The sequence below is a fragment of the Tympanuchus pallidicinctus genome, unplaced genomic scaffold (genome assembly GCF_026119805.1).
Source record: "Tympanuchus pallidicinctus isolate F22 unplaced genomic scaffold, pur_lepc_1.0 scaffold8, whole genome shotgun sequence".
NCBI classification, from domain to species: Eukaryota; Metazoa; Chordata; class Aves; order Galliformes; family Phasianidae; genus Tympanuchus; species Tympanuchus pallidicinctus.
In genome coordinates, this window is record NW_026294802.1 from 7023582 (window position 1) to 7037566 (window position 13985).

Here is a 13985-nt window from a genome sequence, read left to right on the forward strand (position 1 = left end):
GCAAGGCAGCAGGGAATCCAGAAGGTAAAAGAACAAAAGAAAGCCAGGAAATTATTTACAGTACAGTAGGAAGAAAGTTCAGGATATGTGATTTCTTTTATTTTTTTTTTTTAATGCACTGCAAGTTCAATACATGCAAATTCCATGACTGAATATGCTGCCTCAGACAGGCCTCCTGGCATTAGGATATGCATGCATCCAACTCACTCATTCAACAAAGGCATGGATGTTCTCCTCTTGCTCTTCTGCACCATGTTGGCTTGGTTCCTTAAGGAGATCCGAATGAGTGAGGGAGCCAACCGACAAGGTTCACCATCCACTTGCATGGGGATAGACTTGTACGTTAAAAGCGTCACCTCACGGCACTGATGCAGCCTCTCTCCATGACCACCCACTTGGAGAGCAGCCTTGGGGGAAAAAGAAGTTAAAAGGGAAGGAGAAAGATACCTCAAAACAGACATTTCAGGCAATTTAAAAAATACAAAATGCCAACAATGAGTATCAATCAGCACACGTGTGTAAGGCATTCACATCAAGTGGAGACAGTGGATGTACTTTCATTCAAAAATTGAAAAGCAGGACTTAACATTTCACAAAGAAAACTGGTAGGCAACAAGCAGATGAAATAGGACAGTTACCTGATCATATGCGTCATGTCTCATCAATTTCTATATGTCAAGTATATTTTACACACAAACACAAAATATGTATACACTCACATGCTCTAATGTGTTTCTTCTTAAAGGTTTTGATACATTTTGTTGGTTTGTTTTACACCAACAATAATGCAACTTTTTTTCACCTTTCAAATATTAACCCTAATTTAGTAAATCTGAGAGACAGAAAGATGATTACCCTTTCCTGAACAGAATATAGTCCCTAATGTGAATTAGAGAAATCTAAAATCCCCAGTTATGAGAGTTTACATAGCAATTCAACATCAAGACCAGACAGGCTGAAAAGAGCAAGAAGAATCTTGTTAAAACCAATTAAATACCATGTTCAAGAATAGATTCCAAAGAAATATAACGAGGAGAGCATGGTCAGATTCTTCAAGTTTTAAGCAGACATGTTTGGACAGTAATGTATTTTTATTAATTAGCAATGTAGGAATGTGACTATTAGCTATAATATGAAAAAAAAAAAAATCCGAATGAACAGTTGAAATAAAGTGAAGACCTTACTCTTGCTCTTTGCATCTCATATTACTGGGGAAAAAATGATAATATGACTACTAATAATTATAAATTACTGCTCTTTCTCGGTCTCTGAGACCAAGTGCATCTGAGAGCTGTAAAGAGCAAGTCAAAATTGCATGTTCAAGGGTTACACATGTTCAAGGGTTACATCCACAGCATCACAATCAATGTATGTATACAGATATTCAGTTCTGAACTAAGCTTCCTCTAGGGAGAAACAGCAGCTCAAAGGGCCCTAATTCTTAAAAAAAATCAAATCTAACATCTTCAGGAGGTGAAGTGGCAAAAGTTCCTTCCACAAGATCTACAATGCTAATAGAATTTTTCCTACCTGTGGGTTAATACTCTACTTCATTAGATCAATCAAAAGAGAGGCCATAAAAGAATCTATACTCTGAACCACTTCTAAAGAAACAACCATTGATTCAGATGGCCTTTTACTGACTGTATTTCTCCAAGTATATCTTTAAGGAAAGAAACACCATTTTCAGGGGTATTAAATGAATGCAATAGATCACACAACAAATAAAGTACAAGGTTAGTGAAAACAGGCTTATTAATATTAGCTTTAACCTAGTCCACACAAAAGAGAGCAGAAATGACTTAAGAGTAGGAACTTCAGCATAGAATCATATAATCACCATGGTTGGAAAAGACCTCCAAGATCATCCACTCCAAACGTCCACCTATCACCAATATTTCTTACTAAACCATGTCCCTGAGTGCAACATTTGAATGTTTCCTGAACAGCTACAAGGACAGTGACTCTACCACTGCTCTGGGCAGCCCATTCCAGTGCCTCTCAGGGAAGAAGTATTTCCTAACATCCAATCTGAACCTCCCCTGGTGCAACTTGAGGGGTAATAAAAAAAATACTGACGTATTTTTTTAATCCCAAATGAAAAAGAAAAAAATAATGGTTTTAGAACAGAAGTACAGGTAGTCAAATAGAGCCATTTAAGTGGTTAAGAATAACTTTGCCCTGTTTCACTGCACAGACATTGCCTCCAAAGAATGTTAAGTCCCCATCCCTCAAAATAGGGTAGGCTACATGTCACTTCTACAGCCTGATGGCTGTTGCATCAGTTGCAACAGTTGCAATACATTTCCTTCAAGTTTTGTATCTCTCTGTTGTTCCAAGACAGCTGAAAATACACTCAGTAAATGACTGCATGCTACTTAGATAAGTACTCCTTCTCTAACTTTCAAAAGCAAAAAATTTTCAAAGAATTTTGAAATTAAAAAAAAAAAATTATTTCATTTGTCAAAACAGCTAATTTTTAAGAGAAAAAATACATGCTAGGGAAAATAATTTCATATAATCTTTGACATATGCTTCCAGTAGTGAATATTATTAAAAAAAAATTGAATTTTAATGTCACTAATTGAAATACACAAAAGCTAAAAAGAAATAGCATTAATTATTTGACCATAGAACATTCCCACAGTAATTACATGTCTTCATACTGTTTGATTGACTGTCATAATCTTGCTGTTTAATTTGAGAGCATTTTAAAGCATTGCTAGCTATGGGTGAATTTGTAGTACTTTGCAAAGATTATATTGTTGTTATTAAATGTCACTTCTTTATTTAAAAACTACAGTTTGTCCCTTCATTTAAAACCTAACAGCAGCAGAGCATATTTTGGCTTCAGCTGAATAGAGAGTTATGCTGTTCTTACATTAATGTGGACAAATATCACTGAGTCTGGTCACAACTTCGGGCAGGGTAACACTTGCAGTATACTCACCAGTGAGGCCATGGTAAACCCAATGACTTCAATGTAGCCATCATCATGGCGCTGAGGTTCAAAGTCTCTGTGATCTCCAGGGTTTCCCCAGGGCATTGTGCCAGCACAATACCTACAGAAAATTTGGAAAGCAAGCTTTGAGAAAGTAATTTTCCCTGATGGGTCCTGACTATTAGCCTGACTCTTGGCCTGTTCTGATCTCCTCCAATAGGAACCTAAACAAATGTTTCAGGATTCAGTTGAAGGACAATTAATAGTTACATTGGCAAGGACTGAAGAAAGGGGGAAACTGGTCCCTAATTTCTAAGCTGGTACATCACTCACAAATTTATTCATCATGGTTTTTGGCAGGTTCCTCTACAAGAAAGGAAATGGGAGAAATACCAAACAGGCAACAGAGCAGCAGCATTTTTTTCTCCCCCCTTGGTCTAATCTGCAGATCAGCTGTTGAGCTTCCCTGGCACCTGCAATTTGCCTGTGTGAAAGTTTCTTATCCCCTCTGCTAGGAAGGCAAAGGGCCACAGACGCAGCCTCAGATCTCCATTTCATCTCTCCCTGCTGACTCATAAGCCCTGGTGGTATAAGAATTGCAAAAGGTTACATAGCTTGAGAAGGCAGGGAGAAATGAACAGGAACAGATGCAGCTGTTATGTCTACCTTTCCTACCATTCAAGGGTGGATGTAAAAGCGATCTAAAGATTAACAGAAGAAGGGAGACACAAAATAGAAGCTTGCAGTGAAGGCAATGCAGGACTCCCATTGTTTGGGATTGCATGTGGAACAAAAAGGTCGGCTGTCTAATGCAGTAGACTCCAAAGCGGGGTGCAGAAGACAATCCATTGTGGTGTAGGAAGACAATATATTCCACACTATTAATAAAATTATATTTTAAGCAGTGCTATTTCATCTTTGTCACATCCTCTTTTAACTGCTATTTCTTTTATAAAGTGTATTTCTTTATTTCTTCTTATTTCTTTTATAAAGTTCTTCTATCTCTTTTATAAAGTGTATAATCTACTAGAACACTAACACACAAATAGATAATAAATACACATTTTCATGCTAAAAAAATTTCTTAATTACCAATAGAAGCACACAGTCAAAGGATTTTGGGGACCACTAGTGTAGAGAGCAGGAGAACGACAATTTTTTAAAATATAAACATATTTCTATTTGGAACATCTTCTACTATATTGAGAAAAAGAACATTTCTTTCAACAGGATTTATGTTATTTTCTTGAAAAATACTGATATTTTTGTTTCTCACACTGTTTCTAGTGAAGCAGAAGACGAGGCAGCTGTGCCTGGTGTACTGCCTGGTTTGCAGGTTAGGTGCACAACATCTGGAAGCATGTTTGTTAAAACAATATTTTCTACTAGCTCTGCATCATTGGATACCCTTTTCAAAGGAAAATTTTGCTGCATCCCAGGCTCTGATCCTTTTTTGTGCTGCTAATTAGCAGTATCATAAGCAGCTAGCTCTCAGGAAGGCAGCACAGTAGCAATACACTTCCTGCACATCCACCCAACCCAGAACAAGCTGCAGGTTTGTTTTTCTTTTTTTACTATTAGTAGTGGTAATATTACTTTCTATTTTCTCCAAGCATCTATCTTGAGCTTACCTGGGAATGTTTAAAAACACTATACACTGGAACTTCAGCTCCTGGATCTTTGGAGTCAGGTCTGTACCATCACACTACAAAGCCAAAGTGACAGAGCACAGAGAAATTGCTGAATGGAGCCACAGACAAGAGAAGTGTTGCTGCTTTGTAACAGCTTTCCCAAGACTTTCCTTGGAATGTGTTGCAAATGTCATGCTCAAAACTGAAAAGTAACAGAGCCATTAAACTCTCACCTCGCTCTCTCTGCCTTTCCCCACCTCTTTTCACAGTACAAAAACACAATTTCCTATACTTACCACAACTTTAACGTGCTTGGATAAATCTCTTGAGCTTCTTTGCAAGAAGTCTGAAAAGGCTGCCTAGAACAGAAACGAGAGTAGGAATGGTCATCATTGCCTCCACTCTTTCCAAATTTCTTATCTCACCAGACAGCTCATTACCTAGTGCTATCCTTTTGTTAAACCTATTCTTTCCTGCTTTCAGAAAATATGACTTACGTATATATATCTATTATTTTTAAAGTTATACTTCTCCTTTTGAGAGGTTATGTCCTTTGGAGCCTAATGGTATAAATGCAAATTCTTGCTCACATTTATTGCTGTGTGTCATGTGCCATGAAGGCACACGGGCATGCTGGAAGTCATCCTCTGGTAAGCCATACAGTATGCCATGTACTATCAAATTTGTGTGTCTACTTAAACTGAACTCTAAAATAAAGTATTGTACACATCTCTTCTGAATAAAACAGCATATTCTTTTATTTGCATAAACACATACGATAATATGGAAATAAGTCACTCCAAATAGCTGATCACTGGCTTCTACTACCCATGACCATACATCCAAGACAACTCCTTAAAGCCAAAAAGATGCAGGCTAATACTTGGAGCATTTCTCCAGGAAACTCAGTACAAGTGTGCTGCCCAAACACTGGAAAAACTGGAACTCTTTGCTGAGAGTCTTGTGAGCCAGAAGCAGGGGGAGTAAAACGTGATCAGTGCTATGTCTAAACAAGCACTATAAGACAATTGGCACCCTCAAACAGGCATATGAGTGTCACTGCCAGAAAGAGGACACATGAATTTTAAATTGCAACAGGCAAAATAAATCGGCATTAGCCCCTCGTGTGAGAAAGTGAGAGAGAAGGGATATAGTAAAACATCCAAGCAAGTAACATCACATCATTCTGTAAAATGAATCACATGAACTCACCCCTGCATAAAACATTTTATTTCTAAATCGGCTGTTGAATTTCTCTGGATTTGCTTCTGTGGAAGGACACAAAGGAAAAACATGAGCACCCAAATAAACTGAGCAGATTCCATTGTACCTTCAGATTCATTCCTGCAGAGCTTTTATACACACCACTCAAATATGAAAAATATGAACATTAACACTTTTTTTTTTTTTTTTTTTTTTTAGTTCCTGCATCCGTGCCATTATCTGCTACCAGATTTCAAACACTGATATTCAATTCTTCCCCTTTCCTGTATAATGAAAGGAGATGGAAATATGAGCAAAAAAGTAACAATAATACAATTTGTTTATTTACCATCATTCAGACGACTTTTCTCCTTACCATTTGTGAGGCTTCCAACTCCACCAACATACATCATATTTCTTTAAGAGTTATTAGAAACTCACTAAACATTAGTTCTGCTTCAAAGTATGCATTAAGGTGAAAAAACATCCTGATGCATCACAAAATGGAAATCTAGAAGGTATGCTGGAATTGACATCTCTACCCAAATATCCATGCAGTAAACTATAAAAGGTTATTTTAAATCTATTTAGAGAGATGCTTCATTTTGATTAGACTCAAAATGACACAGAACTTTAATAGTCCAGTAGTAAGGCCCATGCAACACTTAATTATTCTCCTCATTAAAATAAATGCTTGTTGGTTTATTTTTCTTATCTTGAGGATTTCTGGTTTTCCACTGCCAACCATTAAATCTTATTATATTGCTCTGTCCATTAGATTTAAAGGACCTCAACCATCAGATATCTTCTCCCTGAGTAAATACTTATGGGTGGTGATTAAATTACCTCTTAATATTCTCTCCAATAACCTAAATGGAGTTCCTTTGATCTCCCAGCATAACGTTTCTCAGAATACAAATCATTTTTGTGCCTCCATGGGGACTGCTATCCTAGTCTGCAGCATCCAGAGATCTAAGAAACGGTCCTTCTGATACTGTATTCATTGATAGCACAGTGAATCACCTATTCTTGCTCAGTGATCCTCTAGCAAAACCATCCAAGCGCTGGCCCAGTTCTTCTGGCTAAAGCATCACATTGTTGTAAACACTTCCACATTACTTCTTCTCAAAAACCACTTGAAACAACTCATCTAGTTTTAAGTCACTACATCTCATAATATAATGCTCCACTTCAAAAGAATGAGCTACTTCATTTTCTGTGTGATTGTTTACCCACCTTTTTTATCACTCTTTTGTTGCGCGGCATGGGTGAGCCTAGCATACATACAGGGTCACCTTTTCTTAATACTATTAATTTAATTGCTAAGTAAACCTCATCTTTTATTCACTTACTGAGCTGACAGCTCTTCACAGAAAGTCTCAGAACCCCATGCTACAAAGTGGGTGAGTCCTGAAGGCTCAAATAAGTGCCCATGGTTCACGTTCAGTGATGTGGAAATCCTTGATGGCAAAAGCCACCAGGGTGCTGGCTGCCACACGGATCTTGTGACAAACACTGACCTGAACAAAAGCCCCAGTTTGGAATCAGCTAAGCAAGAAGAAGCCTTTCTGTGGTCAGGGACTTAGCAGTCTTTCAAGATACCAAACCGCTCCTACATCTGACATGGCAGATGAGCAGGTGTAGGGAGGAAACACTCTTTCTACTATGTGGAATAGAGCTTAAATTTGACTAGAATGCAATTTTGATTGTAGAAGTAAATCACTGACTGCATATCCAAGGCTCACTCCATCCTCAACCTTCTCAAGCTCACATCAACAAGAGACAAAGTGCATATTCCCTGCTCTACCAGAGCATAAACATTATGAAAGGAGAAACTGTGACCTCTAGAAAGATTTTCTACCAAGAAAGCTTCCTGAAGGAGAGCTAAATGCACTGGGCTTGGAGCCAGCCCTCAAGTCTCAATCTCATTAGTCACAAGAAAAGTGCAGAGGTTGCCAGGGAAAAGGCCACATTCACACAGAGGTTCCTCTGAGACACTGCAATTACTGTTTAGTTAAAATATAACAATTGAGCAATTTCCACAGCATAAATGGCCTGATACAGTGAGAATTCAAATCAATCTAATTTATTTTGGATTCCCTTCGTGGGGGTCTAAAAGAATACTTCTGTTTTTTTATGGTGTTGGGGAGAGAGAATGTTCATTGAATGCTTTTTGTATGCTTTTTTTTTTTTTTTTTTTTTTTTTAATTAAGAACAAAAATGTGTGATTTTAATAGCCCCACATAAACTACATACATACAACTAGTTCTCTTACTGGGTCAGGTGCAACGGTCATGCTAGTGCTACAGGTTTTGCTCAAATCTTCTAGAGTTTATCTGGATTTTTATCAGTTGTAGAAGATATCATAATCTGTTCTGCTTTACTTAATTCCACATGAAACACAATAAAACCCATGCATCAGCAACAAAAATATAAGCTTTTCTCTCCTAAAACATTGAAAAGTGACTTTGTATCTGTTAGCATTTGAGTTGATAGGAAACACCAACAGAATGACTTGTAAGAGCAGACATTTATACTACAAAAAGCTCTCCTAGCCACATAACCACTCAAAGACAGACAGCTTGCACTGCCAAGTATTTTTTCACCAATGTAAATTTTTAAAACACTGGCATCTCTGGAATAATATTCATTCTTTATAGGGTACCATAACTTCATTATTAAGTAATGCCTCCATTAAGTGAGAAAGTAGCCAAGCACAGTATATTCACAGTCACATTAGCAATGCATGGCAATATACATTCATAAAAAAATAAATGCATACAGCTGTCATCATTTCATTTCTACACCCTTTTGTGGCCCCTCGTTATTATTCTTGAAGCTTGAAGCAGTCTTAAACATTATAAAATATGCATTAGCTCATTCCATCATGCACTCTGCTCTTTATTTAATATGGCATTCAGATGCCATCTTTTCATTTTGCGATGACACTTTGATAATATGAAAATGAAGATAAGGGAGGCTGCCATTCAGAAGAAAAGCATTCTTATGAAGCTGAAATGACCAAAAAGTGAACACAAGCAATTGGAGAAGGTCTGTTTACACAGGCATGCTTGCCTAAACCACACAAATCTTCACAGTTCACATCACTCCAAAGTCACACTTGGGTTGAGTGGTATAACTGCCATCAGCAAGGGGACAAGCAGGAAGCTTCAACAGCTCAAATTGCTGACAGTCTGTGGACTTCATTAAAGCCTTTCATTTCCAGAGATACGTTCTGGGTCTGTACCAAGTCCAATGACATTATGTTATATTCATCCATAGGAAACAGCCGTTTGGTTTGAGAACGCAGTTATCCTTCTGCAACTCTGCTTCTCTCACAGCCTCACAGATCTTCTCCTCCCTCCACTTTCACACTGTTGGGAAAACTTGCACCTGAATTACGTTTGTACTTTCTACTCTTACACTGACACTTGTGCCAGTAAATCTCCTTTATGTTTGGACCAGGTTTCACTACAGAAGGTCAAAAACTTTGAAAAGCTCCCATTTTAGCTCTTTTCTTCCAGTGGATTCCATTTTTTCTTGTATTTTCTTTTTCTTTTTGAAATTACCAAATCTCTTGGAAATTCACTATAAAACTGATACAATTGCTTTCTTCCTACTTGTGGTTTGTGTGTTCTAGCAATCTTCCTGAATTATAAGAATTCAGAAAAGGGCATTAAATCCAAATCTATTCGTAATTTATAAAATAATTACGCAAGGCTAAGGAAGTAAAACACTCCTCTTACCTCTGGATTCGTGGAACTCCAGTGTAACATGTGCATCAAACCCAAGGCTGAAGTAATTATTGAAGACATTGAGCGGAAGCTATAATTAGATAATAGAAAGACATGTAAAAGCAGCACAGATTAAATATTCCATGCTACACCAGGAATTAACTATTTTAAATTTGGCACCTCCTGAAAGCCTAAAAAGAAAATGGGAAGTGTATGTAAGAAGTTGTTCTTCTAAGAAGGCTAGTAATAGCTTGTGGGAGATGCTCCATACAAAAGATAAAGAATGCAAACACATTTACTGAGCTTTATGATCATAGAAGTATCTTTGCAAACGTATTATAAAGTTCCTCATTTACTTTCTCATTGAGATTTTCCAGAGCATTTCTCCACTTAACATGTCAATATATAGGTTTTCCTAATTGCTTGGCACTTCAAGCTCAGCATGATGAATAAAACTCAAGCTGTGTTTTTCTTGCTTAATATATAACCAGGAGCAATGCAAGTGCCAGACAAGAAGCCCTAATTTTATTGAGGATGCATGAGATAGCAAAGCACACATCTGGCCTCTTCATCATTATACTGGCCCAGCAGAGCTGTACAGAGAGAAGAGTAGCATCCAATAAATAAGCTGGAAATTCTAACTGAAAAGAGGAAATTGGTGCATAAAAATACAATTTTTTTTTTAAATGTCAGTGACAGATTCAACATCACCTGCCCTATAACTCATCAATGTATATGTGATCCCTTCACACAGATTTTCCCAATCTTAAACTCTCAAGAGAGATGATCTCACTAATGGAGACTCACAGACAAAGATGTTAAATCCAAAGATACACTATTCTTAGCTGTAAAGAAGGGAACAGTTAGTATTTACCAGCAGAATCTTAAGTAATATTTAAATTATCTGTATGTTTTTAGATGTGTCTCAAATTTAGGAATGAATAGTGGTCACTGGGTTCCTTCTTCTGCCACCCTTAATTAAATGGAGGGAAAACAATGAGATGCCATGGATTTTTACCAGGATTTGGTTACTGAGACAAATGCTCAAAGTCTGAGTTACAAACAACAAATAACATAGCCAATACATACTAAGGTTCACGTGCCCCCGGACACATTGGAGAATAATAGGAAAAGATGCAATAAGAAATTGAAAAGGTTTTAGAGCTTCAGCACTCACACCTCTCATAGAAGAGAGAAGAGCAAAAATGCTCTTAATTATACTATAGTTTCCCTAGGGAAAAAAAGGCTCTAACCTTACGTGACCCATCTTCCAGCTCATCCTGTGGCAAATCTGGGTTGCGCTCAACCTGGAGATTCCATCGATCCAGCTGGACAATGGTCCCATCTTCTACATGACACAAGATCTTGGACACAGGCTCATCTGTGTAACCCTGGCAGCAGAATGAGTGTCACCAAAGTATCAGCCGTGGATAGCCAAAGAAAAGCAAATCATTCACCAATTAACTGGAAAATCTCCTTCCTTTCATGCAGATCTAAAACAGCAGATCAAACGTTCTTAAGAACATGCCAAATTATTGCTAGATTTTGATATAAGAAACAGTCAGATCAACTATTACTTAAGAACACAAGTTTTAGACAGGTGTGGTAAGACTAAGAGAGGAATTCAAAGCATATTTGCCTTTCATGAAATAAATCCAGTGCTGTAGTCAACGAAAACTACAGAGAAATAAAGTTCAAATAATACTTAAGTTATAAGTTCACATATAATTCTCACTACTTGGCCCGAAATACCAGACAGATACAGCACTTTTTTATTACAACATTTACATTACTAATAATTCAAAACATGAAACTGGAAACTGAAATAAGCTGTTGTGTCCATGTGAAGCAGACCTTGGGTAAAGCCCCATCAGCTATTTTAGCCAAAAAGAAGTTTTATGCTACTACACCACTAAATCAGAGCAGCAAGTTGAGGACCCACATGTAAGAGTAACCCCAGTCAGTGCTTACCCCACCCCAGTTGAGGGTGCGGGCAAGGTCATTCCCAGTGCCAAGTGGAAGGACAGCCACAGGAGGCTGGGGAGTGAGTTGCAGCTCATCTAGGATAGAGAGGATCCAGCCAACCTATAAAACCAGAAAAATGAGAAACTGTTGGTAAGGAAATTTAAAGGGAAGGAATGGAGAAGAAAGGCATGTTTTGACTATATTGCCGTCACAGAAAAGAACAAGTCAAAAAATAAAGAAATAAATAAATTAGAAAAGAAAAAACAATATATACAAAAATTCTACAGTTGCCCCATCTGAGATTTTTCCTCCCAGAGAACTGAAGAGTCTTCATGGAGCTCCTGTATAAAGAGCAGGAATAGGACACAAATTCTGTCTATTGTTAATAGCACACCAAGATCCCAAAGAAAGGGAGCGAAAAAGTTTCTGCCTAAAAAACTGTTCTGAAAAAGATGCTGTGTTTAGATTAGTTTAAAAAAAAAAATTAAAAATAAAAATTAAAAATTGGTGAGAATAATACAGACAGCTTAAGATTAAAATGTTGAATCACTCTTATACTAAAGAGGAAAAGATGCAAGAGGTACTTTAGAAAAGCATGTTCTGAAACACGGAGTCCAGATCAAGTCAAGTAGAGACACACCCACAGGTCTCCCAATACCCAGACACTTTAGAGCTGAATTGTTATGCCCTGAGCAAAGCAGATATATAGAATTATACATACAGGGCTAGAATAAAAGACTATAATACTCAGGGCTGAAGACTGTGCTTTGGGAAAATGAACATGGATCTTTTGCACCACAAGCGATTGATTGAGAGCTGGATCTTCCTCTCTCTCTCATTCTCTCTCTACTCCAGACCACATAAAATTTTTCAAAAGGAATCTGACATAGGAACAAATTAATGTAAAATATTTTACTTGTATTAAAAAGCACTTTCCAACAGGAAAAGGAGTATTGCTGAAAATATTCTCAAAATTTATATGCCTGAAACTCTTGCTATAAGAAAATAGCACTATTAGATTATTTCTCAACTTGAAAAAAAAAAACAAAAAACTATGAAAATGTCATGCATTTTGAATAATTTATTTTAGAAATACAAATATAAATTAGCATACAAATAAGAAAATAATGTCTATTTTTTTCTGATGTCAGTGTTCATAGATTGTATCTTCACTAATATTATGAGTTTTTAAATAAGACATAGAACTGAATGACAGATTCCACCTGGACAGGACTTTTCCACTCTCATCTAATACTTCTGTGATTTCAGGTAGATTCTTAGCCCAAACTGAAATGAAACTGGGCTTCAAGAAAACAAAACCTAGGTATTTGGTACTGCAACTTGAATTGGAAGTACTGGAGAGGGGGGTGGTCTGATAGAGGATGAGAAAAAGCCAACAACCACCACATCTGATATTCTGGAATAAGTCTCTCCCCACGTCTCTTCATGGAAAAATTAATTTTATATAAATATTATTTATTAAACAGTTACTGATCATAACTCATTGTCCAATTATTCAAGTGTCTATGTGGGATGTTATCTCACATCACAGATCATTGTCCAACAGTGACGTGAATAACTAAAAACTTTCATGAACCTGGATGTTACCAAAAGTATTTAAGCCTTTCATAGGTCCTATGATATGACTAAATAAAGTCCTTAAGGGATTGTCAGAGATAAGTCATCATCTAATTTTTGTAAGCTAGTCCTCTGGTATTGTGAACTGGAAGACAGGGAAAGGAGTCCCAATAATTCCCACATGGCCAAGACTCGTTAAAGAGTCCTTTGTCTTTGCCATTGACTTAATCTATACATTTGTGCATTAGCTTGCTACTGGGGCAGGTAGCCTTACAAAATACCAACAAGTTTTGTAAATGCTTTTAACTTTTTAATCAAAATCTCAAATTGCTCATGTACACTTGCAAAACTGCTCTTTGAGGTCATTTCTACACCTTACAGAGTCAAAGATGCTATTTCATTAAAGGATGATAAAGACTGTCATTTCCCTGTAAAAAAGAAGTCTCCTGACTGCTTTGAAAACAAAGTTTTCTTCTTATACCCAGAAAAGTAACAGCAAACAGCAGTGATGGAAAAGTTGCAATCAGTTCTGACTCACCTCAATAATGCAAGATAACATCTGGTCTCACTGAATATTCACTAAGTCCATTTGAGTCAGATTTCTCATTTCTAGATGTAATGGCTTTGGGAATAGCTAGATATTAATTTGCTTCAAACTGAGCAGCAGCGAATGTAATAGTAAAGTGCTGCTCTTACCAATGAGAAGGTGCTGCCCCCTGTTGCTTTCACTGCTCAGCAAACAAAGAAACAGAGGATGCTAGGGCTCAATGTGCTTGCATTTATTTCTATTTTAACATTTTTATAATGAAGATCTTTCTCCTAGGAAAATACTGGCTTCCTCAGACAGAAGCTTCAAACATTTCCAGAAACAGATTGAAAACATCTATTTTTTGATGCTTTTTTGAAAACATCTATTTTTTGCTGAAGTAATAC

The 13985-nt window shown here is 37.0% G+C and overlaps 1 protein-coding gene across 6 annotated transcripts in view; it reads right to left on the reverse strand.

Annotated features, from left to right (window-relative positions):
• DGKI (diacylglycerol kinase iota) overlaps positions 1-13985 on the reverse strand; it is a 214458-nt gene that overhangs the window by 85873 nt on the left and 114600 nt on the right. For all 6 annotated transcript variants that reach the window (XM_052668696.1, XM_052668695.1, XM_052668698.1 and 3 more), the window contains 8 exons: positions 11481-11594; positions 10763-10900; positions 9522-9600; positions 5785-5840; positions 4869-4931; positions 4573-4646; positions 2951-3062; positions 208-407 (listed from right to left, as the gene is read on the reverse strand). In XM_052668696.1, coding sequence (XP_052524656.1) covers positions 208-407; positions 2951-3062; positions 4573-4646; positions 4869-4931; positions 5785-5840; positions 9522-9600; positions 10763-10900; positions 11481-11594 — 836 coding nt within the window. The remainder of the gene's footprint in view (positions 1-207; positions 408-2950; positions 3063-4572; positions 4647-4868; positions 4932-5784; positions 5841-9521; positions 9601-10762; positions 10901-11480; positions 11595-13985) is intronic.